The sequence below is a fragment of the Nomascus leucogenys genome, chromosome 4, assembly GCF_006542625.1.
Source record: "Nomascus leucogenys isolate Asia chromosome 4, Asia_NLE_v1, whole genome shotgun sequence".
Lineage (NCBI taxonomy): Eukaryota > Metazoa > Chordata > Mammalia > Primates > Hylobatidae > Nomascus > Nomascus leucogenys.
The window spans coordinates 9,907,572-9,927,161 of NC_044384.1; the positions used below are offsets into that span (position 1 = coordinate 9,907,572).

At 39.0% G+C, this 19,590-nt stretch overlaps 1 protein-coding gene across 1 annotated transcript in view; it reads left to right on the top strand.

Moving 5' to 3' along the window:
* Nucleotides 1-19,067, top strand: part of RTTN (rotatin) — a 211,170-nt gene extending 192,103 nt beyond the window's left edge. The window contains exons 45-49 of the mRNA XM_030810284.1: nt 2,136-2,338; nt 5,745-6,012; nt 16,356-16,459; nt 17,570-17,639; nt 18,624-19,067. Coding sequence (XP_030666144.1) covers nt 2,136-2,338; nt 5,745-6,012; nt 16,356-16,459; nt 17,570-17,639; nt 18,624-18,709 — 731 coding nt within the window. The 3' untranslated portion in view covers nt 18,710-19,067. The remainder of the gene's footprint in view (nt 1-2,135; nt 2,339-5,744; nt 6,013-16,355; nt 16,460-17,569; nt 17,640-18,623) is intronic.
* The last annotated feature ends 523 nt before the right edge of the window (nt 19,068-19,590 follow it).

Sequence of the window (19,590 nt, forward strand, 5' to 3'; positions counted from 1 at the left end):
AATGGCTAATCTGGGTGGTCCTCGCTCAGAGTCTCTGCAATCATCTGAAGTCTTAACTGGGATAGAGGATCCAGTGTGACTATGGGAGCCTCAATTCCTTGCTACTTAGGGCTGTCTCAGACGACCCACAATGAGTGGGCTGAGGGCAGAAGTTATAGTCTCTTATAATCCAGTCTCAGAAGTAACTGAACAGCACTCCTAGCTCCTGTGGGTCACACATACCCAACCCTGGTACAGAGGCAGGGGCCACTGGGACCATCTTGGAGGCTGGCTACCACAGGAGTCATTGTCATATAGATTGTATTTAAAGCCATGTGGCTGTTTGCGATTACCCAGGGAGGATGTGTAGATGGAGAAGCAGAAACCCATGACCAAGTTCTAAGGCACATCAACATTTGGAGTTAATCAAAAGATGAGAAACCAGCAGAAAAAAAAGAGAAGGAGCAGCCAATGAGATAACAGTGCACAGTCACAGAAAGTCAGAGAATGGCATGCTCAGTTGTGTGGAATGCTATAGAAAATTCTACTAAAGTGAGGATAGAAACAATGGCCATTGGACTTAGCAGTACTGATGTTCTTTTGGACCTTGAGGGTAATTTTAGTGCAGTGCCGGAACAGAAACCTACTTAGTGTGAGTTGAGGAGAGAAGATGAAGAAGTAGAGCAGACAGCTTTTCCAAAATGTTCTACTCTTAAGAGGACAAAGAAATGGAGCAACAGCAAGAGACAGATGTGGAGTCAAGGGAAGAGTTTTTGCTCGTTTTTAAAAATGTATGTTTTTAAGGCATGTTTATTAACTTAAGGGATTGGGAGAATGAGGTGCAGGAAAGAGTGCAGGTAAGAGCCCAGTCTGAGAGGATAAGAGAGGTGAGAGCTAGAGCACAGCTAACAGAAGCAGAAGGAAGGCTGAGAGGAAGGATGTGGATTTAGGAAGGCTGGTAGACTTGATGGGAATGATGAGAAAATTCCCATTTTGAATACTTCTGCTTTCTTCATTTAGGAGAGAACACTGACCACTAAGAATGAGCAAACACAAGGAGTAGAGGTGATGTGAGAAGAGGAGAAAGTGTGAAGTAGCTGTTTTTAGAGGAAGGAAAGTAAACACACTAGAGAAGCAAAGTAGGATTGCTGGCAGTGTTAAATACCCATTTAAAATTTATGGTCATAAATTAAAATTTGACTAGTTAGCAAGTTTTTGTGCTTTCTTCTAACAACACTCAGTAGCCCAGCAGCTGGGGTCTCTGAATATCAAAGGTTATACAGAGAAGGGACTGGAACTCAAAACAGTTAAGAGCCCATCTAGTTACTGCCAGATGCTGATGATGGCTTATTCCTTTGAATCATCGACACCTCTGGAGCTGTCCATTTCGATACCCAACTCAGGCTGTCTCCAGTCTGCACAAAGAGATATAAACAGAACAAATACTATTTTCTATATTTGGTCAACAAAGATATGGAGCTCAGAAAAGCCAGTTTGTTGCTCAAGGTCACACAGCTTAGCATGGCAGGAGCCAAAAGTGGCATCTACAGGCTTTCCAGGGTCCAGTGTTTCTCAGGAAATTAAGTAACTGAATGACACTTATTGAGGGAGAAAAAAAAATTAGAAATACATTTTAATGTTAAATCAATAAGACTGTATTATACGTAAACCTAAGGTATAATTGACTTGTGAAAGTTCATACGAGGAGGCCAACTTAAGTATAAATTGATCAGAATCAAATACAATCTGTAAAAGAAACTCACAAAACATGAGTTTTGTTCCTTATTTGTATGTTATGTAAAATGAAGGCATTAGACAAGTTATCTCCCATTTCTAAAATTCTGTTCCTTTACACAGGCCTTTATTTAGATGTTTTCTTTAGGAAGTATTAAAAACCCTAGTATGCTTATTTTATTCTTTTTTAAAAAATAAACCTGGTGTCTTCAAGTGCTTTATTGAGATAATTAGGCCCTCAGTGAGGACAGTATATCTATTAGGTTGAATGTAGACACTAACATTAGCCTCCATTGCTAATTTGCAGTTCACAGGTTAATGGCCAAGTCATTTTGTTAGACAGATATGCTTTGCCACTTAGTGTCTTCAAAAACTAAACAGGGAAACTGAGAAGACATTGTGACAGGCTGTTATTTTTGAAGGTTGCAGTTCTCTTTGTTGGTCAAGTTGTGGACAACAGCCTGTTCAAGCTACACATAGAGGAGCCGTGAGCAACTCTCTGATGCTGTGTATCCTAAAAGTGGCTTCCCAAATGCCACTGGAGAACACCATGGTTCAGCAGATGGTTTTTCTGCTTCTTTCAAACCTGGCCTTGTCGCATGACTGTAAAGGAGTAATTCAGAAGGTAAGCACTTAAACTCCCCACATATCTTAAAAGGGTACTCAGTGAAATAATCTTTCCAATCGAAAGTTTACAACTCAGTTTCTAAGATTAATATATTATGATTTTGAGGCATTTTATTTTAAAGGATCATAAAAGGGTTAAGAGGTTCACTTTGTTTAAAGCCAGTTGATAGATGGCACGTGCAGAGGGACAGGAGCTAGAGTAGAGTCATACCATTTCCTTCTCATGTATCTTCTTAGCTTTCGGATTGTATTTTATCATTCTCAATGATGAGGGTTTTAGAAAGATAGCTGTCTTACATTTATTGGAGATAATAAAAGTGATATATTGGTCTTTAAACAGACCAAATTGAACAGTAACAATTTCAGTTTAATTTCATTGACAAAATGGTTTATGAAATCACAGCCTACTTCCCCCAGTTAGACTTAACTTCCTTATGGCATATTAAGCAATTTTATGAGTTCTCTAGGATTCCAGTTCCCAAGCTAGACTTCTCATCACTGATTTTAACTTAAGGTAATTTAAAAGGGATGTAATGAGTTAAATAAATTCTAGTACACATATGCACTTAGATTCTTTATTTAGATGTATATAAACAGAATCCCTAATTGGGGAAATCCCTTCAGATTTGAATGTAATCAGATTATATATTACTTACTAGTATTGTAATTTGAGTGTTTCCATTTCTTTTACTTGAAGGCTAAGATAAATTGCAAAAGTTGAGAGCATTTATAAGAATTGAGTCTCCTTTTCCTCTACTGTTTCTTCTCCCTGAACTCCTCAGAAGATACTTTGTTATCACCACATAAATAGAAAGATCGGTCGTTCTAAGGAAATGGAAAGATCAGTCTTACCAAGGAAAGATGTTTTCAGTGGCATGTTGGAGCCAGCCTCCTACTGACTCATGAGTGTCATCTGAAATTCGCAGGAATTTTATAAAAATTCCAGTTGATATTACATTGTTACTTTGAAATCAGCCACAGTGGGCGTATCACACCATGTAATTCAGCGAACTGTACAAATCATGGATCTTTTCTACCCTCACCACAATCAGTTTATTTACCAGCACATGGCTGGATATTTTCTTCATGTATATGGTCATGTATGTCATATGTATATGTATTTGAATATATTTTCTTCATATATGTATTCATATACATGCATCATTTCCAAAATGAGACATTCTCTTGAACTGGATATATGTGATTAGCATCCATAAGAATGAGAGATTCTGCATATGTGAGAGCAGAGCGGGGGCAGCGCTTTCCACCACTTCCTTATAGAGCATGTTGGTGGGAAGCTAAGTGGGAGCACCCAGAAGGAATGTAAGTGTCAATCTCAATTCTGGTGTGTGACTTTGAGCTGGAGACCTATTCTCTTTCAGCTTCATTTGGGTTAAACAAAATAATCTCTAAGATATGTTCAACTCTTAATCTGTTATTCTAGTGCTATCCTTAAGAATATTTTGATGAAGTGTGATCAGACTGTCTTTCCAGGGACGGATTAATCAAGTCTTTTTTCCTCTGCTCTAATTAGGAAATGCCTGAGACTTCCTCTGCTGCATTAAGTAATAATGAGCCCAGACACTTAACATTTCTACTTCTTCATTACTCATCTATAGGATGCAGAAAATGCAGCAGGTGCTATTGTACAGCTCAGGCTCTGAAATATCCTGTTTTTTTTTTTTTTTTTTCTACCATGGTATATACATCTCTACATATTCTACCTGGTGTAGGAAATTGTCTGAAAACATCTTTAGAAGCAGCAAAAAAAAAAAAAAAAAGGAGTGCCCACACCCACAGCACATTTACATTTGAGAGCACTGACATCTACTTTATCACCCTTTTCAGTCCCAAATCCAGCAAGGGTTGAATCTAAAAACTGTCAACTTGGCTGAGAGTAGGTGTGAGTGACAGCAAATGCAGCTGAAAGTGGGCATGTAATTTTACAGTTTACTTATTGTGTGGGTAATGTTGATAATATTTCTGTAGCTCATTTCATTCTTTTTTTTTTGGAAGCAAATTTTAAAATTTATTATTAAAAAGATATCAGGCACAAGTGATTTCACATCTGAATAGCTAATTATTTTATCAGAGTTTCTATGTTATTTCAATAATTACAACTTATAGAAAGGTACAGAAAAAACTCCCTAATAAATTTATGAACCTTGACCAACTTTAATACTAAATCCTGACAATAGTACAACCCAGAAAATTGTAGACCAAAATTATAGACCATTTTCACTTATGAATAAAAATGCAAAAGTTCTAAACAAAGTATGATAAATTGCATCTTTGACATTCTAGCGACACTAAAAGTTTCTTGCAATATGTATACAATGGATTGTCTTTCTCCTAATTGTCTCTGTATTAATTTTATAGAAAGAATGTGAGTAAACGTTAGGAAATAGGTTGAATTAGTACATAAGAAACATGATAAGAGTGCTTGACCCAGCTTCCTGTAAATGTCCTCTGCAGTTAGAGAGTCCTTTTGTATAAAAACTTTAAGTGTATTTTATAGATTAAAGCCAACATCTTGATTTTGGTCTAGGAAAACCTAAGAGATAAACTGGGGTAGATTTAAACAGAGAGAGAGAAGAGTTATTCTGTGCAATCATAAGAGTTAAGTGATTGCATTTCATTTCTAAAATGTCCACCTAACTGTGATTTCCATGCTGCCATGGGCTGCAGCTTGATGCAGCACTTTTATGCTTTGCATATAGATTAGTCTAAGCAATAATTTATTATCTTATAGTTAAGGGTTTGGTGGGGTTTTGTAGAAGGGGCTTTATTTGGAGGTTGAAAAGACTCTTACAGTTCAAATAATAGAGCTTCTCATCTGTAAGCATAATAGAATGACCTGTAGCCATCAGAAATTCTTACTTGTAATGATAACTACCTGGGATAAAGTGAATGTAAGATGTATCTATAGATTTGATAACAACAACACCTGTAGTTACAATGATTCAAAATACCCTCACTACTTCCAGAGTTGTTAACTAGTATTCAAGACTGATTTGGATTTTTGCCTTTTTTCCTTCCATAGGGTAGCTTTTAATGAATAGCAAAATCACCAGAAGGCAGAGAGAAGAGAAAACTCAAGAGCCCTGAAATAATCTCCAAACTTAATTATCAGTTCTAAATAATTAAGAGTTAACTATAGTATATTTCATCCATCATGAGGAAATAATTAGCAGGAATTAAAACTTGAGCACTATTTTGTTCTCCTTACCTTTTTCACTTATACTTGGAAATAATGTAGATGGAGTATTCAGAAGGTATTAGAAAGAAGGAGAAATTAATGTAGGGGAAGAGTATATCAGAATGTTAGTTAATTGGTCACCAAGGGACTGGGAAAACAATGAAAAAGATGAGAAGAAAATAATATTCTCTCTATTTATCCACAGAGTAACTTCTTACAGAACTTCCTCTCTCTAGCATTGCCAAAAGGAGGAAATAAACATCTCAGTAATTTGACTATTCTCTGGTTGAAGTTACTCCTGAATATATCATTTGGAGAAGATGGGCAACAAATGATTCTGAGGCTTGATGGCTGTCTGGACTTACTAACAGAGATGAGCAAATACAAGCACAAGAGCAGCCCTTTATTGCCTCTTCTTATCTTTCATAATGTTTGCTTCAGTCCTGCTAATAAACCCAAGATCCTGGCTAATGGTAAGTATTCACACACACATACATTTATATATGTAGTTATTCATAGACTGTCCAGGTCAACACCAAATAATTTGATAAATAATTTTCTAGGCATTTATTAAGCACCCACTGTGTTCAAGGCACTGTGGAAGGCGTGGGAATGAATCAGGCGTGGCTTCAGCCTTCCGTGGGCTTCCAGGAGTCTCCTGAGGTTAGCAAATCGTGTCATTCCAGTGCACGTACTGGACACCTGGAGGAAGGGGAGCTGTGGACGAGGGCTCCCTGGCCTTACCTTCTGCTCCCTCTCCTCTCTCCTTGCTCTTCCTGTAACTCCGGCTCCCCTCCTCTGCATCTTCAAGCAAATGCTACTATGTCGATGAAGCCTCTCCAGAACCACGTGTTAATATAATAGCCCCCAACCCCTTCTTTCTGCCTTCTCTTTCCTCCTCCTCACTATTTCCTTTCCTGGTTTTATTTCCCTCCATAGTATTATCACCATCTGATGGACTATGTGTTTCATGTATCTGTCTATTCCTAGTCTTCCCACACTAGAAGGTAAGCTCTTACGGGGTCAGGAGCTTTTTGTCTGCTTTGTTTGTTTATGTGTAGCACCTAGAATTGTGGCTGCAACTAGCGAGCACTCAATAAATATTTGATGATTGAGAGAGATCCTAAGCAGACGGGAGAGAGTTCAGGGCTTGAGATCAGATGGTGCAGTTAGCCTCGCGGAGACTTCATTCTCTGAGATGTAGGACAGATGGAGGCGAGGATTGGTAAGGATTCAGAAAAAAATTGAAGCAAAAAGAATCGGAAAGATCTTTTTCTGCAACCATGTGTTATCTCTGTGAGGAGTGTGTGAATTTCATGGGGAGTGAGTTTTATAAAAGACATGTGTTCTAGTGAAAAACAGAAGGTGGGCTCCAGACCCCTATACACCTGGTCTTGAATGTCAGCGCCAGGGCATCACTCCAGCGTCACCTGCTGCAGCCTCGCTGGGCCTAGCTTTGTCATCTATAAAAGAAGCCCACTCTTCTTGGTTTGGTCAAGAATCAGTTTATAAACACACATAAAGTGCCCAGCACTATTTCTGGTACGTGATAAATGTTTAAGATAGATTCATTCTCTTGTTCTTTCATGTTTTTCACTGAAACTTTTCTCAGAGGCATTTTTCTGTGAAATCAAGGGTTTTCTAAGTGTACGAAAATGATTGTTCTTACATTTTGTGGTGTATATAGTTGTGATTCTGTTTTTCTGATAAGCATTCTGATAATCAACTGCTAGATATGATATAGAAAGATGTTTAAAGTTCAGTTAGCTTGTTCCAGACCTAACCTTACTGTGGATTTTGCACTCTGCCTTCCGGTGGCTGCTGTGCTGATGCTGCGTTCTCTGTTGCTGTGTGATATACATCACTGGTTTTATTTCCATCCTCTCCCACTGTATCTGCTTCAGCCCTCACATTTGTAAAATGAGGGTAATGATAATCCCTCCTCAGGGCAATGAGAGAGCCTGTGAAGGGTTTGTGACCATCTTGGTATATAGCAGCTACTCAGTAACATCTGATATTGTTTATTCACCTTTCTTAGAATGATTTTTTTTTTCTTTGGGGACTACTTACTCCAGTTTATTATTGAGAGTTGGAAAAAGGTCAAGCTTTTTGAGAACTGAAGGAGAGAAGTCTTCATTTTCCACTTCTAGACCCCTCTAGAATTATTTTTAGCATTTCTTTGTAGTCAGCAATGCTTTTTCTCCTTCATTAGCTTAAAGCAGATGGATAAACTTTGGTGAGAAGCTTCCCCTACCCCACCGACTAGAGATCAGTGGGCTTTTCAGGCAGGGGTAAGATAAGAGACATCAGCTGTGCAGTTTCTGTGTGAAACTATAAAGGGATGTCACAGGCTATGCCTCTCTTTCCACTTGGGGATCTACAGAGGAGGCCTTAGCAGAGGCAGCCAGCTTAAAAGTCTCCCAGGAAAGGCTGCCTCTGATCGATAGCACCCACACGTCTGGTTTAAATGGTCAGGAGTGGAGTGTGCAGTGGAGCTTGACCTTGCTGGTAAAAATAGATCTGGGGCTTGGCATGGTGGCTCATAACTGTAATCCCAGCACTTTGGGAGGCCGTGGTGGGTGGATCATTTAAGGTCAAGAGTTCGAGACCAGCCTGGCCAACATCGTGAAACCCTGCCTCTACTAAAAATACAAAAATTAGCCAGGAATGATGGCGGGCACCTTGTAGTCCCCAGCAGGAGAATTGCTTGAACCGGAGAGATGGAGGTTGCAGTGAGCCAAGATCGCGCCACTGCACTCCAGCCTAGGCAACAGAGTGAGACTCCATCTCCAAAAAAACATCTGGAACATTCCTTGTTTCTGGTAATGCCAGACTAAGTCTCCTCTGAAAACAACAATAACATGCTAGACAGGCTATATTAAAATGCACCTCAAAATAATAAAAAAACTGAAAAGATAGTGAGAAACTTCCAGTCCAGTTTTGATTGAAAGTCTTGCCCCAAGTAAGAATTATATAGAAAATTATTTTGCCCCAAGTGCATTTGCCAAGATTGTATGCTTGGCTTTTGTTGAGGAGTATTGAGGGGTGAGAGTACAGAAGCCGCGATTCCCCAAAGTGGGGATTCTTACTGGCTATCCTGCCTGTATTAAGCTGTACCTACAAAGAACCATTCTCTTAATAGATGGATGAGTCAGAAATAAGTTGGTTTCCCAAACTTCATGAAGGAGACTGTAAAGGAAAAAAAAATGTGAGAATGGGTACTACAGACTGCTTCTGATAGGGCTCTGCACCCAAAGTTGGCTGTGAACTTGGCTTGAGGTGTCTTCGATTGATGGTGCCTCTGGGTACTTAGCAGAAAGCAAACTGCCTTGGTGATGGATGAAAAACAAGTTCATACTGGGCCTCAGGGAACCTCTACAAATAATTTTTCAAAAGCATTAACCAGTACAAAGTTAGAGATAATCAAGCACATTAGGAGACATGGCAACATGTAGTAAGAAACAGCAGAAGGATAAAAATACCAGCTTATCTGCCCAGACTTTGAATATGGGAATTACAAAGCACGGGTTTAAAAATAACTTTAATTATACCATATTTAGATAAATAAATGACAAGCTTGAAAATTTTAGGAAATGGGAAACTGACAAGTTGAAATATTTGAAAAGAACCGAACAGAACTTCAAGAACTTTACTGTGCAGTATGATAATCAGCCACATGTAGCTATTTAAATTTAAACTAATTAAAATTATTCAGTTGTACTCACTACATGTGGCTAGTGGCTATCTTATTAAATAGCAAGATATAAATATTTCCATGATTGTAGGAAGTTCTGTTTTACAACAGTAATCTAGAACTTCAGTAGCCAAAATTGATAACTTAATATACATGTCTGACAGCAAGTTAGGTATAGCAGAGAACTTAGGAATTAGAAGATAAATTAGAAAAATATTATCCAGAATGCAGCAGAGAAAGCTAAAAAAATGAGAAAGGATTAAAAGAATCAAAGGTAAGTGACACAGCAGATATATCAAGACAGTCTTGTGTTTAATGAAGTGTCCTAGGAGAATGGGAGAGGAAATATTTGAAGAAATGATGAGTAAAAACTTTAAGAACTTTTCTAAGACATTAATGTCACCATAACTGACAACTCACTGTAATTACCAGACTGACATCCCTAAACTTATAATTAAACCAATTATATTAAGAAGGTAATATTCAATTATTATATTAAGGTAATATTCAATTCAAATATTCAAAAATACTTTCTCATTATTTACATTTTACTGCCGTATATTCACTTTAGGTTATTTAAATATTTATATGAGAGTTCAGACCTACTTGTTAAACTCAAAATTGTTTTATTGCTTTGTTAAATGCATGTTTCACAATAACATTTGTTTTGTTAAAAAAGTCGATCCACTTGCATTATCAGAGGGGCCCACCACATTAATTCTCACACACACACACACACACACACACACACACACACACACACACAGTACTTTATTAAAAATGCTTTAAGAGATAGCAGCTGGTTGAAGGAGTTATAAACTTACTTAGATGAGAGGAGTTATATATTCTGAGTGAGACAACATTTAAAAACATCACTTGATGCTACTCCGATGGAACATAAGGAAATCACCCTCCCATTTAATAAGGGGACATTTGATGTGCCCTAATGAGTAGCACTTGCAGCCATAACCTCATGTGATAAATTGTGTCTGCAAACTACATACATGGCTTGGTTCTGGGTAGGTTATGATACAGGAAAACCAAAGGGCATCAGATAGTGCAGATGAGGTGTTCAGGGAGTCGGCTGCAGCGTGCCCGAAACATCACTGCACCTGCCTTTCACATTGTCCTGATGCACATTTCCAGTTCACTTTAGGGAGCAGCTTTTTTTGTTTTGTTTTTGTTAAATATTTAAAATCCCTTAAAATAAAAAAATTGAATTATGTAGACAAAATTTTTGTTTATTTTATTCTGGAATCTTTCACACAACGAATATTTATTGAGCTCCTAAAATACACTAGCACTGTGGTTGGTCTAATACCAGTGAGCAGACGCTGCCCTGTAACTAATATCAGTGAGCAGACGCTGCCCTGTAACTAATATCAGTGAGCAGACGCTGCCCTCTAACCAGTACCAGTGAGCAGACACTGACTTCTGACCAGTACCAGTGAGCAGACACTGCTCTGTAACTAAAACCAGTGAGCAGACGCTGCCCTCTAACCAATACCAGTGAGCAGACACTGCGCTGTAACTAATACCAGTGAGCAGACGCTGCCCTCTAACCAATACCAGTGAGCAGATGCTGCCCTGTAACCAATACCAGTGAGCAGATGCTACACTCACAGACCCTGCCCTTGAACCTTTTCCTATTTTAGTACCCTTTATTTCTTTCTCTTGCCTGTTTGACCTGGTAGAAGTTCCAATACTGTGTTGAATAGGAGTGGTAAGAGATGGCATCATTGTCTTGTGCCAGTTTTCAAAGGGAATGTTTCCAGCTTTTGCCCATTCAATGTGATATTGGCTGTTGGTTTGTCATAAATAGCTCTTATTATTTTGAGATATGTTGCATCAATACCTAGTTTATTGAGAGTTTTTAGCATGAAGGGGTGTTGAATTTTTTTGAAAGTCTTTCTGCATCTGTTGAGATAATTGTGTGGTTTTTTTCATTGGTTCTGTTTATGTGATAGATTACGTTTATTGATTTGTGTGTGTTGAACCAGCCTTGCATCACAGGGATGAAGCCAACTTGATCTTGGTGAATAAGCTTTTTGACGTGCTGCTGGATTCAGTTTGCCAGTATTTTATTGAGGATTTTCGCATCGATGTTCATCAGGGATATTGGCCTGAAATTTTCTTTTTTTGTGTGTGTCTCTGCCAGGTTTTGGTATCAGGATGATGCTGGCCTCATAAAATGAGTTAGAGAGGATTCCCTCTTTTTCTGTTGATTGGAATAGTTTCAGAAGGAATGGTACCAGCTCCTCTTTGTACGCCTGGTAGAATTCAGCTGTGAATCCATCTGGTCCTGGGCTTTTTTTGGTTGGTAGGCTATTAATTATTGCCTTAATTTCAGAACTTGTTATTGATCTATTCAGGGATTCGACTTCTTCCTAGTTTAGTCTTGTGTCCAGGAATTTATCCATTTCTTCTGGATTTTCTAGTTGATTTGCATAGAGGTGTTTATACTATTCTCTGATGGTAGTTTATATTTCTGTGGGATCAGTGGTGATCTCCCCTTTATCATTTTTTATTGTGTCTATTTGATTCTTCTCTCTTTTCTTCTTTATTAGTCTGGCTAGCGATCTATTTTGTTAATCTTTTCAAAAAACCAGCTCCTGGATTCATTGATTTTTTTTGAAGGGTTTTTCGTGTCTCTGTCGCCTTCAGTTCTGCTCTGATCTTAGTTTTCTTGTCTTCTGCAAGCTTTTGAATTTGTTTGCTGTTGCTTCTCTAGTTTTTTTAATTGTGATGTTGGGGTATTGATTTTAGATCTTTCTCCCTTTCACCTGTGAGCATTTTGTGCTATAAATTTCCCTCTAAACACTGCTTTAGCTGTGTCCCAGAGATTCTGGTGTATTGTGTCTTTGTTCTCTTTGGTTTCAAAGAACTAATTTATTTCTGCCTTAATTGTGTTATTTACCCAATAGTCATTCAGGAGCAGGTTGTTCAGTTTCCATGTAGTCGTGTGGTTTTGAGTTCTAATTTGATTGCACTGTGCTGTGAGAGACTGTTATGATTTCAGTTCTTTGGCATTTGCTGAGGAGTGTTTTACTTCCAAGTATGTGGCCAGTTTTAGAATAAGTGCAATGTGGTGCTGAGAAGAATGTATACTCTGTTGATTTGGGGTGGAGAGTTCTGTAGATGTCTATTAGGTCCACTTGGCTCAGAGTTGAGTTCAAGTCCTGAATATCCTTGTTAATTTTCTGTCTTGTTGATGTGTCTAATATTGACAGTGGGGTGTTGAAGTCTCCTATGATTATTGTGTGCGAGTCTAAGTCTCTTTGTAGGTCCCTAAGAACTTGCTTTATGAATCTGGGTGCTCCTGTATTGGGTGCATATATATTTAGGATAGTTAGTTCTATTTGTTGCATTGATCCCTTTACCATTATGTAATGCCCTTCTTTTTCTTTTTTGATCTTTGTTGGTTTAAAGTCTTTTTTATTAGAGAGTAAGATTGCCACCTCTGCTTTTTTTTTCCCCCCACTTGCCAATTGCTTAGTAAATCTTCCTCCATCCCTTTGTTTTGAGCCTATGTGTGTCTTTGCACGTGAGATGGGTCTCCTGAATACAGCACACCGATGGGTCTTGACACTTTATCCAATTTGCCAGTCTGTGTCTTTTAATTGGGGCATTTAGCCCATTTATATTTAAGGTTAATATTGTTACATGTGAATTTGATCCTGTCATTATGATGTTAGCTGGTTATTTTTTACCAGTTAGTTGATGCAGTTTCTTCATAGTATCATTGTTCTTTACAATTCGATATGTTTTTGCAGTGGCTGGTACCAGTTTTTCCTTTCCATATTTAGTGCTTCCTTCAGGAGCTCTTGTAAGGTAGGGCTGCTGGTGACAAAATCTCTCAGCATTTGCTTTTCTGTAAAGGATTTTATTTATTTTTCGCTTATGAAGCTTAGTGTGGCTGGATATGAAATTCTGGGTTGAAAATTGTTTTCTTGGGCCAGGCGCGGTGGCTCATGCCTGTAATCCCAGCCTTTTGGGAGGCCAAGGTGGGCGGATCATGAGATCTGGAGTCTGAGACCAGTCTGGCCCATATGGTGAAACCCTGTCTCTAATAAAAATACAAAAAAAATTAGCCAGGTGTGGTGGTGCCCACCTGTCATCCCAGCTACTCAGGAGGCTGAGATAGAAGAATTGCTTAAACCTGGTAGGCAGAGGTTGCAGTGAGCTGAGATCTCACCACTGCACTCCAGCCTGGGAGACAGCAAGACTCCATCCCCCTCCCCCCTCAAAAAAGAAAAGACACATTATTTAAGAATATTGAATATTGGCCCCCAGTCTCTTTTGGCTTATAGGATTTCTGCAGAGAGATCTGCTGTTAGCCTGATGGGCTTCCCTTGGTGGGTAACCCGACCTTTCTCTCTGGCTGCCCTTAACATTTTTTCCTTCATTTCAACATTGGTGAATCTGATGATTATGTGTCTTGGGGTTGCTCTTCTCGAGGAGTATCTTTGTGGTTGTCTCTGTATTTCCTGAATTTGAATGTTGGCCTATCTTGCTAGGTTGGGGAAGTTCTCTTGCATAATATCCTGAAGAGTGTTTTCCAACTTGGTTCCATTTTTCCCCATAACTCTCCGGTACACCATTCAAACATAGGTTTCTTCTTTTCACATAGTCCCATATTTCTTGGAGGCTTTGTTCGTTCCTTTTCTTTTTTTTTTTTCTCTAATCTTGTCTTCACGCTTTATTTCATTAAGTTGATCTTCAGTCTCCGACATCCTTTCTTCTGCTTGATCGATTTCACTATTGATACTTGTGTATGCTTCACGAAGTTCTCATGCTGTGTTTTTCAGCTCCATCAGGTCATTTATGTTCTTCTTTAAACTGGTTATTCTAGTTAGCATTTCCTGTAACCTTTTATCAAGGTTCTTAGCTTCCTTGCATTGGATTAGAACATGCTTCTTTAGCTTGGAGGAGTTTGATATTACCCACCTTCTGAAGCCTACTTCTGTCACTTCGTCAAACTCATTCTCCGTCCAGTTTTGTTCCCTTGCTGGTGAGGAGTTGTGATCCTTTGGACGAGAAGAGTTACTCTGGTTTTGGGAATTTTCATCCTTTTTGCACTGGGTTTTCCTCATTTTCGTGGATTTATCTACCTTTGGTCTTTGATGTTGGTGACCACCAGATGGGGTTTTTGTGTGGACATCCTTTTTGTTGATGTTGGTGCTATTCCTTTCTGTTTGTTAGTTTTCTTCCTAACAGGCCCCTCTGCTGCAGGTCTTTGGGAGTTGGCTGGAGGTCCACTCCTGCCCCTGTTTGCCTGGGTGCAGCAAGCTGCACCCAGGAGCTGTTCCTATTCAGCCATCTTGCCAGCCACCCTAGTCATTTTTAAAAAACATCAACCAGTGTGATATTTGATTATCGTTTTTATATAGTAGCTCATGCTATTGATATGTTTGTATGATAGTCTTTGTAATTTATCATGAAAGCAGATCTGTTTTTCTGCCTGCCAAAATGTTAGCTATAATTAAGTAACTCATTAATGTAACTAACAGCGCAGGCTACAGAATAGCAAAGATTGCTGCCTGCTCCTTCCTCTGGAAGCTTCATCCCAGAGGGCACCCCTCAGATGCCAGCTGGAGCTCTCCTGTATGATGTGTCTGTTGACACCTGTTGGGAGGTGTCTCCCACTCAGGAGGCACGAGCGTCAGGGACCCACTTGAGGAGGCAGTCTGTCCGTTAGCAGAGCTCGAGCACTGTGCTGGGAGGTCCACTGCTCTCTTCAGAGACAGCAGGCAGGAACATTTAAGTCTACTGAAGCTGTGCCCACAGCCGCCCCTTCCCCCAGGTGCTCTGTCCCAGGGAGATGGGAGTTTTATCCATAAGCCCCTGACTGGGGCTGCTGCCTTTCTTTCAGAGATGGCCTGCCCAGAGAGGAGGAATCTAGAGAGGCAGTTTGGGTACAGCGTCTTTGCTGAGCTGTGGTGGGCTCTGCCCTGTTTGAACTTCCCAGTGGCTTCATTTACACTGTGAGGGGAAACCGGCTACTTAAGCCTCATTAATGGTGGACACCCCTCTCCCCACCAAGCTCGAGTGTCCCAAGTCAACTTCAGACTGCTGTGCTGGCAGTGAGAATTTTAAGCCAGTGGATCTTAGCTTGCTGGGCTCCATGGATGTGGGATCTGTTGAGCTAGGCCACTTGGCACCCTGGCTTCAGCCCTCTTTTCAGGGGACTGAACAGTTCTGTTTCGCTGGCATTCCAGGCACTACTGAGGTATGAAAAATCTCCTGCAGCTGGCTCGGTGTCTGCCCAAATGGCCGCCCAGCTTTGTGCTTGAAACCCTGGGCCCTGGTGGTGTAGGCATCCAAGGGAATCTCCTGGTCTGTGGGTTGCAGAGACCATGGGAAAAGCATAGTATCTGGGCCGGAATGTACCATTCCTCAGGGCACAGTTTCTCACAGCTTCCCTTGGCTAAGGGAGGGAGTTCCCCCACCCCTTGTGATTCCTGGGTGAGGCGACACCCCACCCTGCTTTGGCTCGCCCTCCATGGGCTGCACCCATCGTCTAACCAGTCCTAATGAGATGAGCCGGGTACCTCAGTTGGAAATGCAGAAATCACCCGCCTTCTGCATTGATCTTACTGGAAGCTGCAGACCGGAGCTGTTCCTATTCAGCCATCTTGCCAGCCACCCTAGTCATTTTTAAAAAACATCAAACAGTGTGATATTTGATTATCGTTTTTATATAGTAGCTCATGCTATTCATATGTTTGTATGATAGTCTTTATAATTTATCATGAAAGCAGATCTGTTTTTCTGCCTGCCAAAATGTTAGCTATAATTGAGTAACTCATTAATGTAACTAACTGTATACTTATTTTTGCACACTTGTGGTCTTTAAATGAATGTGCCTTTTCTTGAATTCTGGCCAAAAAATGAGGCAGCTTCAGTGTCTTTGACCCTTCTATGCCTGACATGAAAACAAGGTTTTCAGGTTGTCCTCCCATATACCACATGGCATAAAAGATTGGTTTTGCCATAGTCTAGTGATACCAACTTTATGTAAGCATTCTAATGGGAAAAGAGGGGGGTGTCTCACTAGTCCAAGATAAGAATACAATGCAGTGTCTGGGACTGAACTTTTTAAAAATATATGTTCATTTTTAGAAAAAGTCATTACTGTGCTTGCTGCCTGTCTGGAAAGTGAGAATCAAAATGCTCAGAGGATTGGAGCAGCTGCGCTTTGGGCTCTGATTTACAATTATCAGAAGGTCAGTTTTAAAAATCATTGTTACACTTGGGGAGCAAACAATGAGGTATAACCCAGGTATAAACTCTTAGGATACGTCCAAAGGTGTCAAGAGTTACAGCAAAAGAAAAAAGACAAAATCAAAGACCTGTGTTCACTTTGCTCATTCATACAATTAGTAAACCATCAGTTGAAATCTTTTTATTTAATTATTTCAACAGAATGTCTCAGTTTAGAAGAGAATCTCTGAACTGGCTTTTTCCTCTTCATTTAAATTAATTTACTGTATTATTGCAATTTTAGTATAGATTGTTTCTTCTAAAAGATGTATCAAGGGAAAACACATCTTAAAACTGAGTAACAAAAGTTTTATCCAGTTGTATAACTCCCCTTTCTCTAGCTCAGTTCTTATAAGACTGCAGCACAAAGCCTGCTCTGAGAAAAGGGCAGGCAACGTGGAGATTTGTGTTGTACTCTTTCTCTGGCCTTTGGACTTCTGCTTTATTGCAGACATCTCATTCCCAAGAGAAATACCCATAAGTATCTAGTGATTAAATAGTAGCCAAGTGACAGTGTTAGAATAGACAGCCATCCTAGAACGGTGTTCTCTCAGCTGACTATCTCTGCCTGGGCTAGTTTTCTCCCTGCTGGCCAGAGTCACGTACACAAGGACAGAGGCTGTTGCTGTCATTCTCACCTGGGTATCCCCAGAGCTTAGCACAGGATTTGGCACTTTGTAGTCACTCCATAAATATTTCTTGGCCAACTGCTAATATTTGGTATATGTGATCAGAAATCTGAGGTTCAAGGGAATATGAAAAACTGAAACCAAGGTTGACTAGTTTAAAATAGCAAATTGAGATTAGTGGAGAAGGAATAAAAGAGAAGGGAAGAAAGAAAATGGGAATAGAGAAAGAATCAAGTTAGATAAAAGGGATATGGGCAAGACTTCAGAATGTGCAAGGGGATTGACTCAACAGGATGTATTATACTAAGAACTCTCTAGTTATTATATTTCATAATATTCTGTTTAATACTGTAGTTAGCAATGGGCAGAATTAGTGTTTTGCTATCATGATCCATAACACATGGCAAGAAACCTAATTAATGGATTGTTCTATATTATCTCTAGGCAAAAACAGCTTTGAAAAGTCCATCAGTAAAAAGGAGAGTGGATGAAGCATACTCCTTAGCAAAGAAAAGTAAGTTGCAATAAGAAAGAGATTATAGTTAAACTTGGAAGCTATTAAGTGAATTCTCTGATTAATGAGATATTTGGACAGGCCACAGCAAAATGGCATTGTAAAATGTGCCAATATTCAGTATGTGATTTAATTATATCATTTTAAAAAATAATAAAATAGATAGATGAAAGTTTAAGATGTGATCGTTTCTAAAAATGCATCTATGATCTTCGTCTTATTTTTGTACTAAATTTTATTTGCCAACAGTGACCACTGTGCTGAAGTATGTTCTTAGTGATAAGAACTGGCCCAATTAGAATTAACTGTGAGCAGAAAACTTGGATCTAACATCAGGGAGCTGGAGGACAGTCTTCCAAGAATTGATCCTATTACCCCTATATCCATGTTTCCCTGAGATGTGGTCATAATACTAGAGACGGTTGTCTTTTCAAAGCACATTATTCATTTTTAGTGACACCAAATTTCAGTGAGCGTTATTCTCTGAACATTTTTTATGCTAAAACACTGAACTGTGTCTTTCCTGTACTGTAATATATCTGTTGGTTATTTGTGTTTTTATAGTCTAATAGTCTAATTTTTTTTTTTTTTAAGCAGGGGAGGTTTTAGTTTGTTTTAGCTGTGACCATGAATTTCTGGAGCTAGTGAATAATTGAGTTAAAGTTTATGCTTTAGGAAGGATGGTACATAAAAAGAGAGTAATGGCGTTCGTTTGGAATTATAGTTAATGGTATCCATTATGGGGGGTACTTTTTAAAAAATACTCTGGGTAAGCTGTTAATTTAAAAAATGTATTAATTTTTTAACTTGTTTATTTTTTAAAAAATGCAAAATATTCTGGAATGCTGTTACATCAAGAACTTAAATAGAGCTATAAATTATATATAAATCCTGTTCATATATCTTTGTTTATGTGTGTGCCTCTTAAGTATAGTATCAAGTTTCATAAACTAGTATTTCTGTACTCTTATTTTTCTGTCTCAGCTTTCCCAAACTCAGAAGCAGACCCTCTAAATGCCTATTATTTGAAATGTCTTGAAAACCTCGTGCAGCTCCTTAACTCTTCCTGAATGCCATGAGATGCTACACCTTGAAGCTGACAGTCATCAACAGGGGAGCTAAAGTTGAAGCCAGTTGTGTGTAGCAGCTGTTACCTGAAGACATGCTACCTCTCTACAAAGTGTTGATCCCCTTCTTTCCCATGAGAAAGAGAACTGGTGATACTCCAACACCGTCCAGTCGTGGCAGCTCTCCAGAAGTAATAGCAGCTGACAACTTTCTGTGCCTTTTCCTTTCTGTTGAAAAGGCATAGAAAGTTCTGGGAACATAAACATTTTTACCCTTTTCTATGCCATTTATTTTGTAAAAATCCTATTTAACAGTTATTTAATAAAACAATATTTTTAGAAACTAAAAATTGACTAATAATTGCTGCTTACAGACTTTTATCAGTCTCATGAATATGAATTTTAGGAGTTGAAAGGAGACATTGTGTCCTGGTTTTTTCTGTTTTTTAAAAAATTTTAACTGATGTAAAATTTGGCTCTGTCAGTACTAATCCTTATTTTCAAAACTTTCTGTTATCCAGAGCATCCACACTGGAAAAGGCCTATGTAGAAGTAAGTGTGCATTATTTGTAAAGGGCTGTGTGGAAGTAAGTGTACATGATTTGTAAGCTTTCTTAGGCAAGTTTTAGTGATGTTATCCTCTTTCTAGATGACTCTTAAATCATTACATTTGTAATCTTTACCTTTGGCTTCTGCAAGGCTATGTAATAAAGAAGAAAGAAATAGAGTTGGGGCTATATAAGCCTGGGTTCAAATTTAGCTCAGCCCAAAACATGAAGAATAGAGTAAGACTGAAAAATGCAGAAGACGGCCAAGCGTGGTGGCTCACGCTCATAATTTCAGCTCTTTGGGAGACCGAAGTGGGTGGATCACTTGAGGCCAGG